A 17,886-nucleotide genomic window follows, 5' to 3' on the forward strand; every position below is an offset into this window, starting at 1 on the left:
ATACTATTTGAATGCATTTTAATAAAGTTGAATCGAATCTAGTGAATAGATAAAATAAAAATGGATGTTAATTATTTTTTACTTTTAAAATGATATCAGCTTAATATATTAAATGCAAATCGATTATTATCAATAAAAATAATTATAATTACATTAATATTTATATAATATTATAGTTTAATTTGGACAAGATGTCATTACAACGCATAAATTTATCCTATCCTCATTATCTTAAAATAATAATATAGTATAACAGTAATTTCAAGTAGGATATCTCACATAAAATGGTAAATAAATAAGAATTAATCATATATATATATAGATAAATAAACCCTACAAAATTAACTCCTAATAACTACTAAGCAATTTTTCCTTTTTCAAAATTTAATAACTGAAATTACTTGCATGCTTGATTTCTATTATCTTCTCATTACACGTAAACTGTCTCTATGAAATCACAATTTCGTAATATAATTTCTCATTATTTGAGGTCAAAATATAATTTATTCTTTCTCGAGGGATGAGTTGTCAAATCAAAGAAACACAGGGGCTCTCTCGGATAAAGCAATGTCATTATCTTCTTTTATTACAATAGCGAGACTCGCTTTTTAAATTCTGTTGATAAAAATATCACAAACGCTTTCGGAGGCTTGACTTGTCATTAGCGTTTTGGAGTGTGTGGTTCGCAACCTTCAAATCAATACTTTCAAGAGGTAAATAAACATGATAATCTTGCCAATTTTGATATATTTAGTCGTCTTTAATCTCTGTTTCTAATTGCCTTTCGAGAAAACATGGGAAAATCTATTCTCATGGTTTATCGGTAACTAAGCCAAACTTTTTATTTGATATGTGATGTCTTTCAATTGCATACCGTAGATATGGTTATTATTTCCGTAGATCTGTTCTTTGATTTTTATTTTCTTGCCTATTCTTGCTTTGATTCTTCATTCTTTGATAATTGGATTTCAAAGGGGTTATAAGGTTAAACTATTGTTGCTTCATTTTGTGACTACCTAATACATCATAAGGATGGGATGGAGAATTTTTAGTTTATATATCAATATGTTATTTCAATTGTATGAAATTTTAGTATTTTTTTTTATTTTTTAAATTGCAAAGCAAAAATAGCTGGCGTGTAAAATAGTAACACGGATAAATGGTGAGGAAATTAAGAAATATCTATGAAAATTGAGTAATAGATGTGAGACCCATCCACTTAATTTGATGATTAACCTTCTGCTTTTTATTTACTGCATCCACTTAAAATGTTCTCAGGCAATATGAGGCCCATCTTCTGTGGAAACTTTGAGTATGATGCGTAACAATCTGAGCTGGTATGACTTTTTAGACGATATGGAAGAGTTGAAAGAGTGGATATGAAGTCTGGTTAGTTTTCTTTCTCAACCTCTTCATCCTTTCTTTTATTTAATATTATAGCCACACTAGTTTTTTTCTTTCATTTTTCTTTTATTTGACTAATTATTATACAGCTTTTAATTTTGAAGTTGAACTGCTTAGCGATGGAAATTATTCAAGCAAATTTTAGGCTTTAAAGCTTTTTAGTAGTTGTCAATTTTTTTATGGGAAGCTTGTTTTTTATATGCATTCTAAGAAGGCTTTTGGAAAAAATCACATTTAATAAAATTTTCCAACATGATTTTTGTTTTTTAGAGATTAAATTTAAAATATTGAATTCATATGATAACAATATAAAATAGCCACCATAATATGGCATTCATCTGAGCTCCTCCCTATCGTTAAGAAGAAAAAGTATGATGGGTACAAGTTGAGAAGTGATGGAGATGGATGTGGTAGTAGAATTTTGTCATGATAGGGATAAGATCATTTGTGGCTTCTAATTGTTGAAGGTTTTGGTTTACTATCATGGTAAGTTAATCGATTTGTATATTTGTAGGCAACACAAATTTTCTCATAAAATAAACTGATATCATAATAATCTATGCTGCTGTTGAATGTGAAAAATATCATAAAAAAAAATTTTGCACAAATAAACTTCAAAATGGGCTAGCAAGTTCTCCAGCCTCCCAGCAAGTTACAGAGATCAGCTTTCCATGCTGAAGTGTGTCAGCATCTGCCATCCACTCACTATGGTTGTTTGGTGGGAAACTACAGTATCATTCAAAATATGTGAATTTGAGGCTCCAATCTTCCCTTATTGAGTTCTAGTGGGGGTTTAGGATGTGTTAAAGAAAAAGAAAAAGTGTGTTTTTTGAAGCATAAAACCACCATATTCAATATTTTCTTTGACGCAAGATTATCTTGGAATATCCATACACTTCCTGGCTAATGGATGGGCTTATCAAAATTTAATTTTCTGTCTGTGACAAGCTTCCTCTTCTTGATATTAAGAAGAGTCACTCTAATCCGCAATGGCAGAACCTTACTAATTTTCCTAAGACACTATTGCCTTTCAATTCCATATGTCTTTTACTCAGCCTTCAAATTTAGACATGTTTCAAGATAGAAACATTGTCGACCTCACAGTAGAGGCAATAGAATAGATGGAGAGGGCACTCTATTTTCATCGACCCATCATGAGACATCCATTTTTGGATTCTAGTTCCTTGACATCATTTAGTTCATCGCACAAGGTCTGTTGCTACTTTTACTGGTCACTAAGCTTATAGATTTCATGAAGGTTGCCAAAATTTTATAATTATCGGTGGCTTGTTTACTGCTAAGTGTGAAAATGCCCTCTTATATTTAAATAATCCTTCCACAAGAGATTTCACTTCTTTTTTCCATTGGTAGCAAATGATAATCAGAAAATGTACTCATGCCTTTTATCTATTGTATATAGGATTTGCTTTTATTTATATGGAAAATGAGAGAGATGCTGAGGATGCAATTCGAGGGCTTGATCGAATAGAGTTTGGTCACAGGGGTCGCAGGCTTCGTGTTGAATGGACGAAGGTAATACATCTGTTCTATGGTAGTTGATTTTCTGCCACATCATCCTTTTCTCTAGGTTATGATCTTTTTGGAGCTCGGTTTTTATGTTTGTTGGTATTGTTTTGCAGCAAGAGCGAGGCACTAAAAGACATGATAGTTCTAGAAGATCCTCAACTAATACTGGACCATCTAAAACCTTGTTTGTTATCAATTTTGATCCACATTATACAAGGCCAAAGGACTTAGAGAGGCACTTTGAGCCATATGGTAGGATAGTGAGCATTAGAATTAGAAGAAATTTTGCATTTGTTCAGTATGAATCACAGGATGATGCCACAAAAGCATTGAAAGCTACAAATTTGAGGTTAACTTTCCTATTATGGAACATTCCTCCCTTCCTTATTTTTAGTAGTATGCCCTAAAGCATGACTAATAATTTGTATCTTGTAAATATTAATTCATTTTTAATGGCATATATCTTTTCTTTTAATTTAAATTATTTAAATTTAATTAAAAATATCCTTTAACAGCTTGTTAAATTTTTCATTCTTAAGGTGTTAAGAACATGAGTGACGGAACAATCTAGTATAAGTGTTATAAATTTTGGTTTACAGTCCAGGATACCTTATTGGGTATAATTTATCCGTATAAGCTGTCACCTATGTTTGTTTTCATGGATTAGTATGAGATATTAATAAAATGGAATGGTAAGTCTCATACCACATAATAAATATGGTAGATACTTATAAGATAAATAGGCTGAACCACTGACATTAAGATGATGTGTACATAGAGTTTACTTTTGTCAATACATAATCATCTAGATCATAATAGTGCATATAATCTCTTGACCTGAGCTAACACGTTTATCTTGTATATTGGTGGTTTGAGTTTGATACCATTTACATACCTATACTAGGTGTGAGTATACGGACGTGTATTGACTCCGACTAGTTATATATGGAGATAGGTGTTTAGTCAAAATGAAATCTGTTATCCTAAATAAATAGGGATAAAATCCTATGTCTATTTTAATTGTTATTGATGAACAAAGTTCCTAACCATGACAGATAGACTTATTCAGAAAAGTATTTATAATTGAAAAGTCTTATTAATCAATAATTAGAATTAATTTGAGGACATGTGATTCTAAGCAATTAGGGTTTGACATAGACCATGACCCTAGCTAGAATTGAGATTTTGTAACGGAGAGATTTTAGTGCATGGTATGTGCAATCAAGGTTCATGAGTTAAGTATAAATTAATTCATCACTAATTGGGCAGTAATGGTACACTATGCTAGGTGTCAATCATGATTTATGAGAACTAAGAGTGGTAAGAAAATTTCACTCTATGTATAAAATAGTTTCAATAATATTAAAGAGTTAATATTATTCTCATTGCCAATTAGTAATGAACCTGAAAAATCACACACAATAAGAATAACATGATCAAAGCATAATTAATTTGATTGATTGATTAATTAATTAATTAATTAATATTTTTTAGTTTGCAATTAGATTGTAAAGTATCTAGCATGACTTGAAACTAAATTCATCAACAGAAATATTCAAGTTAATATTTAAAGTGTTTAAATATTAACTTGATTAATTAATTTATAAGGTAAGAGATTTTAATTTGGTTAAAATGGCTTAAGAAGTCATAAGAGAGAAAAATTAATGGTTAATTAGTATTTTTCATAATACTAATTAATTAGTATTTTAATTCTCTTATTTATGCTAAGTTGACAAGTGGTCAAATCAAAAGTAAAAAATACATCTAATTAGTGAATTAAATGTGGACACTTGTAAAGTAGGTAATCATTAGTGGTTAATCACTAATTGACATTAAGGGGAATTAAATATCTCTAATAGTTAGAGATTAGAAGAAAAAAAACTTTTGAAGATTATGTGTTAATCTCTTCTTCTTCTACTTTTCTCTCTCAAACCAACCTCTCCCATCCTTTTTTTTTTTTTTTATTCAAGAGAAATTTGAAGTTGTTACTCTTGAATTAAAGTTAGAGAAATTATTTCTCTATACTTCCATGAGCAGAAAACCAAGAAAACTTTATCTTTGTACAAGCATGGTCAAGACAAGAAGAGAAAGTACAAAGGAGTTTTGAGTGAAAATTGGTACTTTGGTCATCTTGTTTGTGTTGACGGACTAGAGGATTGACTCTTAGCGACCTAAACTTCCCGAATTAAGTGTTGAATGTAATTCTGTGCCTAGACGGGTAAAATCCTTAATTTCATGTTAATAATTTTAAGGTTTAAGTTTTCCAATGGAAAATAGACTTTTTAGCAATTGAGTTATAAGTGTTGTAACCTAAAATATGTGTTTTTGCAATAGCATAAAGAATTTGCATGTTGCATGAAATATTAGGGTTTGAAATTTTAAAATTGCTAAGTTTGTACCCTAGGTGCATTTTTCTTTCACTTGTTTCTTTCCTAGAATGGGCTTTTTTCCTTATTTATGTAAGGTGTGAATAATGTTTTATTTGCTTGAATAACTTTTGCGGTCGATCTATCTAATTTCAAACTCCAATGATTTATGCTCCTTATTTTTCTCGGAGACGCAGCAAGTTAATGGAACGAGTTATTTTAGTGGAGTATGCAATTCGAAAGGAGGAATGGATATAGCCCTGAAAGAGATCGCAATATGTTACCAGACAAGCGAAACCATGATAAAAGGAGGTCTCCAAGTCCTTACCATAGGGAAAGAGGAAGACCTAACCATGGTCTTGGCCGTAGCCCTGGTCCTTACTGGAGAGAGAGGGCTAAACCAGACTATGACCGTTATCGCAACCCAAGTCCCTACAGGAGAGAGAGGTTTAGTCCTGACTATGGCCGAGGCACAAGCCGTAGTCCTTATAAGAGAGAGAGGGCTGGCAATGACCATGGGCATAGGCCCATTCATAGTCCTTACCATAAAGAAAGAGCTACTCCTAACAATGGTCGTGGCCAGAGTGCCCGTCCTTACCAAAGGGAAAGACCTAGCCTAGACAATGATCGCAACTATAGTCGCAATCCATATGGAAGAGAAAGGGCTAATGCTGCTGTTGAATGTGAAAAATATCATAATAAAAATTTTGCACAAATAAACTTCAAAATGGGCTAGCAAGTTCTCCAGCCTCCCAGCAAGTTACAGAGATCAGCTTTCCATGCTGAAGTGTGTCAGCATCTGCCATCCACTCACTATGGTTGTTTGGTGGGAAACTACAGTATCATTCAAAATATGTGAATTTGAGGCCCCAATCTTCCCTTATTGAGTTCTAGTGGGGGTTTAGGATGTGTTAAAGAAAAAGAAAGTGTGTTTTTTGAAGCATAAAACCGCCATATTCAATATTTTCTTTGACGCAAGATTATCTTGGAATATCCATACACTTCCTGGCTAATGGATGGGCTTATCAAAATTTAATTTTCTGTCTGTGACAAGCTTCCTCTTCTTGATATTAAGAAGAGTCACTCTAATCCGCAATGGCAGAGCCTTACTAATTTTCCTAAGACACTATTGCCTTTCAATTCCATATGTCTTTTACCCAGCCTTCAAATTTAGACATGTTTCAAGATAGAAACATTGTCGACCTCACAGTAGAGGCAATAGAATAGATGGAGAGGGCACTCTATTTTCATCGACCCATCATGAGACATCCATTTTTGGATTCTAGTTCCTTGACATCATTTAGTTCATCGCACAAGGTCTATTGCTACTTTTACTGGTCACTAAGCTTATAGATTTCATGAAGGTTGCCAAAATTTTATAATTATAGGTGGCTTGTTTACTGCTAAGTGTGAAATGCCCTCTTATATTTAAATAATCCTTCCACAAGAGATTTCACTACTTTTTTCCATTGGTAGCAAATGATAATTACAAAATGTACTCATGCCTTTCATCTATTGTATATAGGATTTGAGTTTATTTATATGGAAAATGAGAGAGATGCTGAGGATGCTATTCGAGGGCTTGATCGAATAGAATTTGGTCACAAGGGTCGCAGGCTTCGTGTTGAATGGACGAGGGTAATACATCTGTTCTATGGTAGTTGATTTTCTGCCACATCATCCTTTTCTCTAGGTTATGATCTTTTTGGAGCTCGATTTTTATGTTTGTTGGTATTGTTTTGCAGCAAGAGCGAGGCACTAAAAGACATGATAGTTCGAGAAGATCCTCAACTAATACTAGACCATCTAAGACCTTATTTGTTATCAATTTTGATCCACATTATACAAGGCCAAAGGACTTAGAGAGGCACTTTGAGCCATATGGCAGGATAGTGAGCATTAGAATTAGAAGAAATTTTGCATTTGTTCAGTATGAATCACAGGATGATGCCACAAAAGCATTGGAAGCTACAAATTTGAGGTTAACTTTCCAATTATGGAACATTCCTCCCCTCCTTATTTTTATTAGTATGCCCTAAAGCATGACTAATAATTTGTATCTTGTAAATATTAATTCATTTTTAATGGCATATATCTTTTCTTTTAATTTAAATTATTTAAATTTAATTAAAAATATCCTTTAACAGCTTGTTAAATTTTTCTTTCTTAAGGTGTTAAGAACATGAGTGACGACGGAACAATCTAGTATAAGTGTTATAAATTTTGGTTCACAGTCAAGGATACCTTATTGGGTATAATTTATCCGTATAGGCTGTCACCTATGTTTGTTTTTATGGATTAGTATGAGATATTAATAAGATGGAATGGTAAGACTCATACCACATGATAAATATGGTGGATACTTATAAGATAAATAGGCTGAACCAGTGACATTAAGATGATGTGTACATAGAGTTTACTTTTGTCAATACATAATCATCTAGATCATAATAGTGCATATAATCTCTTGACCTGAGCTAACACGTGTATCTTGTATATTGATGGTTTGAGTTTGATACCATTTACATACCTATACTAGGTGTGAGTATACGGACGTGTATTGACTTCGACTAGTTATCTATGGAGATAGGTGTTTAGTCAAAATAAAATCCGTTATCCTAAATAAATAGGGATAAAATCCTATGTCTATTTTAATTGTTCTTGATGAACAAAGCTCCTAACCAGGACAGATAGATTTATTCAGAAAAGTGTTTATAATTGAAAAGTCTTATTAATCAAGAATTAAATTAATTTGAGGACATGTGATTCTAAGCAATTAGGGTTTGACATAGACCATGACCCTAGCTAGAATTGAGATTTTGTAACGGAGAGATTTTAGTGCATGGTATGTGCAATCAAGGTTCATGAGTTAAGTATAAATTAATTCATCACTAATTGGGCAGTAATGGTACACTATGCTAGGTGTCAATCATGATTTATGAGAACTAAGAGTGGTAAGAAAATTTCACTCTATGTATAAAATAGTTTCAATAATATTAAAGAGTTAATATTATTCTCATTGCCAATTAGTAATGAACCTGAAAAATCACACACAATAAGAATAACATGATCAAAGCATAATTAATTTGATTGATTGATTAATTAATTAATTAATATTTTTTAGTTTGCAATTAGATTGTAAAGTATCTAGCATGACTTGAAACTAAATTCATCAACAGAAATATTCAAGTTAATATTTAAAGTGTTTAAATATTAACTTGATTAATTAATTTATAAGGTAAGAGATTTTAATTTGGTTAAAATGGCTTAAGAAGTCATAAGAGAGAAAAATTAATGGTTAATTAGTATTTTTCATAATACTAATTAATTAGTATTTTAATTCTCTTATTTATGCTAAGTTGACAAGTGGTCAAATCAAAAGTAAAAAATACATCTAATTAGTGAATTAAATGTGGACACTTGTAAAGTAGGTAATCATTAGTGGTTAATCACTAATTGACATTAAGGGGAATTAAATATCTCTAATAGTTAGAGATTAGAAGAAAAAAAACTTTTGAAGATTATGTGTTAATCTCTTCTTCTTCTACTTTTCTCTCTCAAACCAACCTCTCCCATCCTTTTTTTTTTTTTTTATTCAAGAGAAATTTGAAGTTGTTACTCTTGAATTAAAGTTAGAGAAATTATTTCTCTATACTTCCATGAGCAGAAATCCAAGAAAACTTTATCTTTGTACAAACATGGTCAAGACAAGAAGAGAAAGCACAAAGGAGTTTTGAGTGAAAATTGGTGCTTTTGTCATCTTGTTAGTGTTGACGGACTAGAGGATTGACTCTTAGCGACCTAAACTTCCCGAATTAAGTGTTGAATGTAATTCTGTGCCTATACGGGTAAAATCCTTAATTTCGTCTTAATAATTTTAAGGTTTAAGTTTTCCAATGGAAAATAGACTTTTTAACAATTGAGTTATAAGTGTTATAACCTAAAATATGTGTTTTTGCAATAGCATAAAGAATTTGCATGTTGCATGAAATATTAGGATTTGAAATTTTAAAATTGCTAAGTTTGTACCCCTAGGTGCATTTTTCTTTCACTTGTTTCTTTCCTAGAATGGGCTTTTTTCCTTATTTATGTAAGGTGTGAATAATGTTTTATTTGCTTGAATTACTTTTGCGGTCGATCTATCTAATTTCAAACTCTAATAATTTATGCTCCTTATTTTTCTCGGAGATGCAGCAAGTTAATGGAACGAGTTATTTTAGTGGAGTATGCAATTCGAAAGGAGGAATGGATATAGCCCTGAAAGAGATCGCAATATGTTACCAGACAAGCGAAACCATGATAAAAGGAGGTCTCCAAGTCCTTACCATAGGGAAAGAGGAAGACCTAACCATGGTCTTGGCCGTAGCCCTGGTCCTTACTGGAGAGAGAGGGCTAGACCAGACTATGGCCGTTATCGCAACCCAAGTCCCTACAGGAGAGGGAGGTTTAGTCCTGACTATGGCCGAGGCACAAGCTGTAGTCCTTATAAGAGAGAGAGGGCTGGCAATGACCATGGGCATAGGCCCATTCATAGTCCTTACCATAAAGAAAGAGCTACTCCTAACAATGATCGTGGCCAGAGTGCCAGTCCTTACCGAAGGGAAAGACCTAGCCTAGACAATGATCGCAACTATAGTCGCAATCCATATGGAAGAGAAACCGCTAATGCAAATAATGGTCATGGTTATGCGATGGATGGTGCTAGCCTTGACAATGGTCATCGAACAAGCCCAAATTCCTTGCCAGAAGAGAGGGACAGTCCAAATGATGGTGGGGCTGAAAGTCCTATGCATGAGAGATACCGCAGGTTATCATCATACCAAATTCTTATTGTCTAATTGTTAAAATTTGACTATTGGCTAATATTTGCTTTATCCCAGGATGCAGTCATTCACCCCCAGTAGATGGATGAGTATGTTCGGAGAGTTTGGAAAGAACACCTGTCGGTTTATTAGTTTTGTCATGAAGGTGGAACTTAATTAGCATTCTTGCTATTTGATCTTTTCATGAAGAAGGCCCATAAAATCGGTCGCAACTTATGCTCTTCATTTTGTGATGTGGGATTTGGAAAGTGTTAGTATGTAGTTTGTGCTTTAATTTTGGGGTAAGAACTGTTGGGTTTGTTATTAGTGTGGAACTAAAAACCAATAATATAAAAAATGCGACCTACGCTTAATCATCGTCTTAGCATGGGGTTAAGCGTGGCTGCTGGCCGGTTAAGAATCGAAACTGGACCAATTTAACTTAATATAATATCATGATTATATAAAAATTGATATCGAGTCCAAATTTCAATTGAAATTAACTGTTTTAAATTTAGGTTAAATTGAACTTCTTTAAAAATATAAAAATTGAAACGGTGAAATTGAATGATTTTTGAAGATTGTTTTCGTCTTAACTTTTGAATCTGAATTTGTTGATTTTGGAGGCGAGGTCCTGATTAGTTACTTGGTTAAGGAAAGTTTAACTTAAGAATATAGGTTAGCGCATAGACTAAGCTGCTTTCTTGTTAAATTATAGTCGAGTTTTAGAGCCTGTAGTCCAGCCCGCGCTCATCCAATATTTCTAGAAATTGGAATAATGTTTGGCGGAAGATGGCCCAGAGCTAGTGGCTGGAAGACTAGGAGCCTTAGCTGGAGGTAGTTTGACATGCTTATCAACAAGGCCCAAGTCTTTTACCCTTCCCTCCTTTTTTCTATTCTTTTGTCTCTTTTAAAACTACCTAGCTCTCGCTCGTGCAGCGAAGACTACCATTACTACTCATAGGAAATAATGAGTGCCTCGGTATGAAAGAATTAAATGCCCATGCCAGAGGATATTGTAGCCGGCGAACACATACGATAGTTCCTTCCTTTATTGCTGCTGTTTCTTTTGTGATGTGCTAGAGTCCCTTTCTTAGCTGCTTCAGGTGGTTTTAGTATGGAGCTCCTAGGTGTGGCCGATTTGGGCGTTCTCTTCGTCTTTCATGCTCACTGCCGGGTTGATGGTTCCTGCTTGCAGAAACTAGTGGGCGGTGATGCTATTTATTGAAAGATGATGATTTCTTTTCGGGTGAAGTTTAATCCGAGGGTTTTATGTTTGTGGGCTCTTTAAACTAAAATTGTCTTAGGTTGGATATGCGGGCTTGTGAGGGATTCATGGTATAGTTGGGCTTACTTTGGACTTGCCCTGTTGAACCTTGCAATGCAAATGTTAGCAATTCAAAAACTTTTAGCCTGATTAAATAAGATGGGCCTCTGCCTAATTATAATTTCTCCTGACCGTTCAAAAGCAATCCAACTGCTAAGGTTTGGGTCCCACAAAATGCAAATTGCTTTTTCAGATTCAGACACTGTTGTAAAGCTAATCCTTACATATTCCATTCTCACACCCCAAAAGGAACGTTCCTTCAATCCCATACTCCAGACAAGGGTGTTATTTCCACGTCAAACAAAAAGCGCGTATACAGTGTGCCATCCTTTGGGTGCAAATCACGATATAGATAATAAGCTGTGGACCCCTGCGGTACCCATCAACCCTGTCACGTATACAGAAACATCCATAGATAAGTTGTGGACCCAAATATTTGGGTTTTTAGCTTTTTAAATAGTCTTTAGTATTTAATCAATTAAAATAAATTAATAAATATTTTAGTTTCTCTGTCTCATATGCATAGATTTTATACTTTTATAATTTTAAAAAAATAATTAATATAATTAAAATAATAAATTTTATTTCCATTTATATTATTTTTTTAAAATAAAATATTTAATTTAATTTAATTATTATTAAATTAATTAGTAGAGGCATTTTATATAAACTCTGTAGAATAAATTAAAAAAAAAAAAGTGAAGTTAATGATGTGGGACGCAGAGGGTAGCAGATGACCGTAAGATGGTACTACTTTAGGACACTTTCATCATCTCCGTCGCTGCTGCCCCTTGCTTCCCATGACCTATTCATTATTCCTTTCCTTTCAGTCCTTGGTTCTCGTTCCTCTGTCTACGTCACTTTTACACGTTTCGATTTGCCAAAACACAGGCCGACACAATAATAATAATAATAATAATAATAATATACTATTTTTTTTTCTACAAATTCCATTTCTTACCAATTCATGATTTGGTAAAGCGTTTGATTTTCTTTAATTAACGAATCACATCATCTTATTCCACTTTCTGCCCAATCTTAATTCTGTCATCTGCTTTTTTATTCTAAAACGTTAGCTTTCAAATGTGAATATTACCAATTAATTAAGCTCTTTTCTATCATACGAAACCATTCAAACCAAAAAAAAAAAGCAGTCTGATTGGTCTACCTTGAAAGATCTCTTTATGGGGAGGGAAGATGTGCCAAATAAAAGTAAAAGCAAGGCAAAATTTATGGGGAGGGAAACACGTGTGGAATTGGGAAGTAAAGTTGCACGTGCAAAGAACATATATGCCAACCAAATCGAAATTAAATTCACACGGGCGTCTGTAGTGGCAGCTGGTAAGAGCCAAATGGGAATGTGGCTTTTGGCGAAGAAGACAAGTTAGGAAGAAAGCAAGATCCATATTGGCTTTAAAGAAAAAGACAGTCTTTTTAATGGAATTTTAGGATGATTCTATTTTATTTTCACCAATGTTAAAAATTCCAAAATTAAGCTAATTGACTGAGACTTTGAGAGCATAATTATCTAGATAACATCCATAACCTTTAATTCTTTGTATATGATTAGCATGTGAACATTAAGCTTATCGCTACCTGCTTAATATATAATCCTTTTACACATCTTTTTCCATCAGCTGATGACAATGACAATTCATCAAACTAATTGTTAGCAAAACAAAGCGCTTTAAACTAAGTTTACTTGTTGTTAATCTCTCATTGGCACAACTAATCTATGCCTCATTTCTAACAACAAAATACTTACTTAGTTGTGCTTAGTAGAATTTTTTTTTTTTTATAATAATCAGCTGCCTTTGTCTCTTCGTTTACATTATATCTTGATATTAGCTATAATAAATAAAACAATCAATTTTTTTTAAAACAATTAAACACATTAAATTTAATTAAATCATAACCAAACTGAAATCAAATCACAAAGAACCTCCAATTTTAATTTTTAATCTTCTATTAAAATCACTGATTTTCATGTAATTCCGATTGATTCAACCATTGACTATGACGAATTAGGACTATCCTTTCTTTAAAATTGATTAATAAAAAAAAAAAAAACAAAAAAACTAAGTGAGAACTCCACTTTAATAAATAATGACCTTCTAGATTTATATATTAGCGTATATGTAGGATAATTAATGTTGCTGTCAACTCGTACTTTGCCGCAAGCAGTGGAAGAATTGAGTTAATGGTTTTAGATTGTGAGTAAACTGAAATCAATAATTCTTTTCATATTAATTGACCCAGTAGTCAAACAATTAAATTAATAAGTTAAATGCTTTCCTTTTCTCTTTGTGTTATAAATACATGTGAATGAATACATTAAGTCTCTTAATACATATGAATGCTGTGCATGGAACCATCTAATTGCATGCAAAAGTAAGTTTTGAGACACCGGCAACCTTTTAACATACCCTTTAAGCATATTTTCATTGCATTTTTTTTCCAAAATTTCACAGTGAATCAATAAACAGATCATATATCACCGAAAGGCCACTTAAAGACAAAAACAGTGAAAAATATCCTCTAATAGATACAAACTAAGTTGCTGGCGGGGACTAATTAAAATTCCAATTGAAAGAAGACGTTGCAAATTTTCTGAGACGTGGGAATGTGGATGAAGTATTCGGTAGTCCATATAATAGGGTTGACGGAGAAACTTTGAATTGATGTCTAATTAAGCATGCTAATTGCATCAACATTCTTTTTTATATGTATCTTACACGCTTTTTTTGACCAAAGCGCAGGAGCCAAGGAGTTATCCGTATAGGTGCAAAAATACCGAGTCAAAGGGGTCGCAAAAACGCGGGCTTATGCCCTTGTCACAACTCACAAGGAGATGGAGACCCATTAGGAGGGTTTAAAAGAGACCAACCCACTCAAAATCGCGTGTGGAACTGGAACCACGAGGTGCGACTGCCAGCCACTTGGACAAAGTAGGTCCATGTAGTGCAAAAGTAAGAATTTGATCAACAAAAGCTGACTTTTACTTTCTTGGTTAAGCACCTGTTGTCCCACAGATCCCTTAATTGGTCTCCATTGTGAAACCAGGTCCCTCTATTTCACTGCAGCATCAGCCATTCCTACACATGATATGGACTCCATCAGTGTTGGGAGATGGGACGAGGGTGTCGACCCTTTCATGTAATAACTTGAATTAAAAGGAGAGTATTGAAATTACTGCTAAACAGAGATTAAAAGATAATTTTAGTGGCTCATAAATTATAAAATATTCAAATCCATCGCTTTCAGGTACACATCAAACGAATCATGTAAAAAGAAATGTGAATTCAGGTCATAATCATCAACTTGTGATTGAATTTTGCATGTAGGTTTAGTTGTAGAATCCAAATGAAATAATTCCAACTAAACCTCTCTTGCTGCTGGTTTTCCCAAAGCAAAATTGCTTGATAATCGTTGAAATGGGCCACAACATGAGGAGCAAGAGCAGAAACGTTAGCAAGTTAGAAAGAAGATATGATGTGTCGGCTTAGGAACAAAAAACAGGTCGCAAGCTTCTCTGTGGAGGTCCACGCATTGACCCCATCATCACAAATTTGATGAAGCTGTTTTGGTGGATTAGTTGAGATTAATGAGTCCAGGATAACCAACGACGGCTTCTTTGGACTCACCATAAACTGTAGTGTAAAGTGGCAGAATCAACTGAGCCGTCCAGCAACAACAAGGACAAGTTTTTGTGTGGCAACTGGCAATGGCCAATATTAAAGTACCCTGCAAAAATTCCCCTAGTCAAGACAACATAGATGGGCCCTAGTGGGCTTCGCAAAAAAATGGGTCCATGAACAAATTTTGTCCTGGTTGATCAGCACCTGACTCTTTTCCATACAACCTAACAGAAAACGTCCAACAATCATTTTGACCCTGTTATTATCTGTTGAGCAAAAAAGTTGGTTTCTTTGAGTTTTATTTGAATTGAAAATTAAGTTTAGAAGTGAAGAATGTATTTGATAAAATCTGCATATATAATCTCAAATCTTAGTTCTTTTTTTTTTTTTTTGCCGAACTAAAATCTTAGTTCGATCTGTCAATTTTCGCCAACTCCGCTAGCCGGTCACTACAGACACCGAAGTCCTTACAAAAAGGATGCGAGTGTGTGTGAAGTTCAAAGCGGGCCGTCTCGCCAAAAACCCTATAAAACCAACCCCCTTGTCCACACCCATTTCAAAACCCCCCCATCCCTCCTCTCCCCAAGTCTCTCTCTCTCTCTCTCCCAAAATACTCATTAACACTTTTTTCACGCATAACAACAATGTGCCAGCTAAACTTCTCTCCCCTCTCCTCTAAATGCCGTTGCCAACTCCCAACCAAGGACCCAGAGTCCAGCATGCACGAGCCATTTTTGATCACCGAAAGCCCAACACCCAAACAACAGCAGCTGGAACATAGACCGCCACCAGAATTCCAGGAGCCACCACAAAAGACACACTTCTCTCTTGCCATCAGAGAAGCCATATCCATTGCCAAAATAGCCCTTCCTATGATACTCACTGGTCTTTTGCTTTACTCTCGCTCGATGATCTCTATGCTTTTCCTTGGTCGCCTTGGCGAGCTTGCTTTAGCCGGTGGATCTCTTGCCATCGGCTTTGCTAACATAACTGGCTATTCTATCCTCTCTGGCCTCGCCATGGGAATGGAACCCATTTGTGGTCAAGCATTCGGAGCCCAAAAACACAGCCTTCTTGGTCTAACTTTGCAGAGAACTATACTTTTGCTAATATTCACTTCCTTACCCATTTCTCTTCTGTGGTTAAACATGAAAAGAATTCTTCTTTTTTGCGGCCAAGATTTGGCAATTGCCACAGAAGCTCAGTCATTTCTTCTTTATTCTCTTCCTGACCTCTTAGCTCAATCCATTTTACACCCGTTGAGAATTTATCTGAGAACTCAATCCATAACCTTGCCTTTAACATTTTGTGCTACTCTATCAATTCTTCTACACATACCCATAAACTATCTTCTGGTGACACACCTTAATTTAGGAATCAAAGGTGTTGCTCTTAGTGGGGTATGGACTAATTTCATTCTCGTAGGCTCTTTAATCGTCTACATCCTTATCTCCGGTGTCCACAAAAAGACCTGGGGAGGGTTTTCCATAGAGTGCTTCAAAGAATGGAAAACTCTTTTGAACTTGGCCATTCCAAGCTGCATCTCAGTGTGTCTTGAATGGTGGTGGTATGAAATCATGATTTTGCTATGCGGGCTGTTGTTGAACCCAAGAGCAACCGTTGCCTCTATGGGCATTCTGATTCAGACTACTTCACTAGTATACATATTTCCATCTTCTCTAAGCTTCAGCGTATCCACAAGGGTAGGTAATGAACTGGGTGCTAACCAGCCCAAGAAAGCAAAGCTCGCAGCCATTGTAGGCCTCTCTTGCAGCTTCATTCTGGGATTTTCAGCTCTAAGTTTCACAGTTACGGTGAGGAAAATATGGGCTAGCATGTTCACACAAGATAAAGAGATTATTGCCTTAACATCACTTGTTTTGCCGATAATAGGATTGTGTGAACTAGGAAACTGTCCACAAACAACAGGCTGTGGAGTGCTAAGAGGGACGGCTAGACCGAAAGTAGGGGCAAACATCAACTTGGGTTGCTTCTACCTTGTTGGTATGCCAGTGGCAGTATTTTTAGCATTTTTTGCAGGATTTGATTTCGAAGGACTATGGCTAGGCCTCTTGGCTGCACAAGGCTCCTGTGTTGTGACCATGTTGGTGGTTTTGGGTTGCACAGATTGGGAATTTCAAGCCCGAAGGGCTAAAGAGCTGACCGGAACTGTGGGCGTTGTCATTGATGATGTTGATGACAACCAAGAGATTGAGGAAAAGAAGCCATCTAAACCTGAAATCAAGGAGGATTCTTTATATAATTATAGTGATTCATATAAGTCACCAGTTTAATTAAATCTTTCTTTTTTAATTTCTTGTTTTTGGGTCCGTGATTTTGTCCTAAGTTGTACAGAGGAGTGGAGGAGAGGGAATATTTGATTTTGTCTTTTTCTCTTTGGGCCTGGGAGTATTTACCATCTGCTGCTACGTCCAGTGAAAATTCAATTTTGCCGTCATAAAAAAAAATAAAAAATAAAAAGTTTTGCATGTGGTTAATTGAGTACCGCGGGCACAGGAAAGCTGCAGCTAAAACAATAACCCACCGTTTTATGCAATTCTACCCCGTTCATTAGAGTTATACGCAGTCCAATTCAAAAGTGCAGAGGTACTAATTGTTTTAAAATTTGGGCAACAGAGATGACTTAGTTTTATAAGTATTTATACAAAAATTATTAAATTTTTTTATAAAATTTATTAAATTTTAATTTAATTTTATAAAAATCATTATAATTAGAGATTAAAAATTTTTATATTACTATATTAATTATTTTATAATAAAATTATCTAATTAATAATTACTAGTAAAAAAAATAAAGAAAG

General features: G+C 34.4%; 2 protein-coding genes and 1 pseudogene across 2 annotated transcripts; all 3 read left to right on the forward strand.

Annotated features, from left to right (window-relative positions):
* Positions 1–721: 721 nt before the first annotated feature.
* On the forward strand, positions 722–6,181 carry LOC131171972 (serine/arginine-rich splicing factor RS40-like; annotated as a pseudogene).
* Positions 6,182–6,715: 534 nt separating this feature from the next.
* Positions 6,716–10,520, forward strand: LOC110672770 (serine/arginine-rich splicing factor RS40). The gene is given in 4 exon segments (XM_058132708.1): positions 6,716–6,935; positions 7,043–7,278; positions 9,492–9,530; positions 9,532–10,520. Coding segments are annotated over 4 exon segments (1,038 nt in total). The 5' UTR covers positions 6,716–6,776; the 3' UTR covers positions 10,136–10,520.
* A 5,097-nt stretch (positions 10,521–15,617) lies between these two features.
* On the forward strand, positions 15,618–17,506 carry LOC110672778 (protein DETOXIFICATION 49). Its single transcript, XM_021835647.2, has one exon. It carries the CDS (start codon positions 15,709–15,711, stop codon positions 17,356–17,358), a length of 1,650 nt encoding a protein of 549 aa, XP_021691339.1. The 5' UTR covers positions 15,618–15,708; the 3' UTR covers positions 17,359–17,506.
* The last annotated feature ends 380 nt before the right edge of the window (positions 17,507–17,886 follow it).

Source organism: Hevea brasiliensis, chromosome 13 (assembly GCF_030052815.1).
Source record: "Hevea brasiliensis isolate MT/VB/25A 57/8 chromosome 13, ASM3005281v1, whole genome shotgun sequence".
Lineage (NCBI taxonomy): Eukaryota > Viridiplantae > Streptophyta > Magnoliopsida > Malpighiales > Euphorbiaceae > Hevea > Hevea brasiliensis.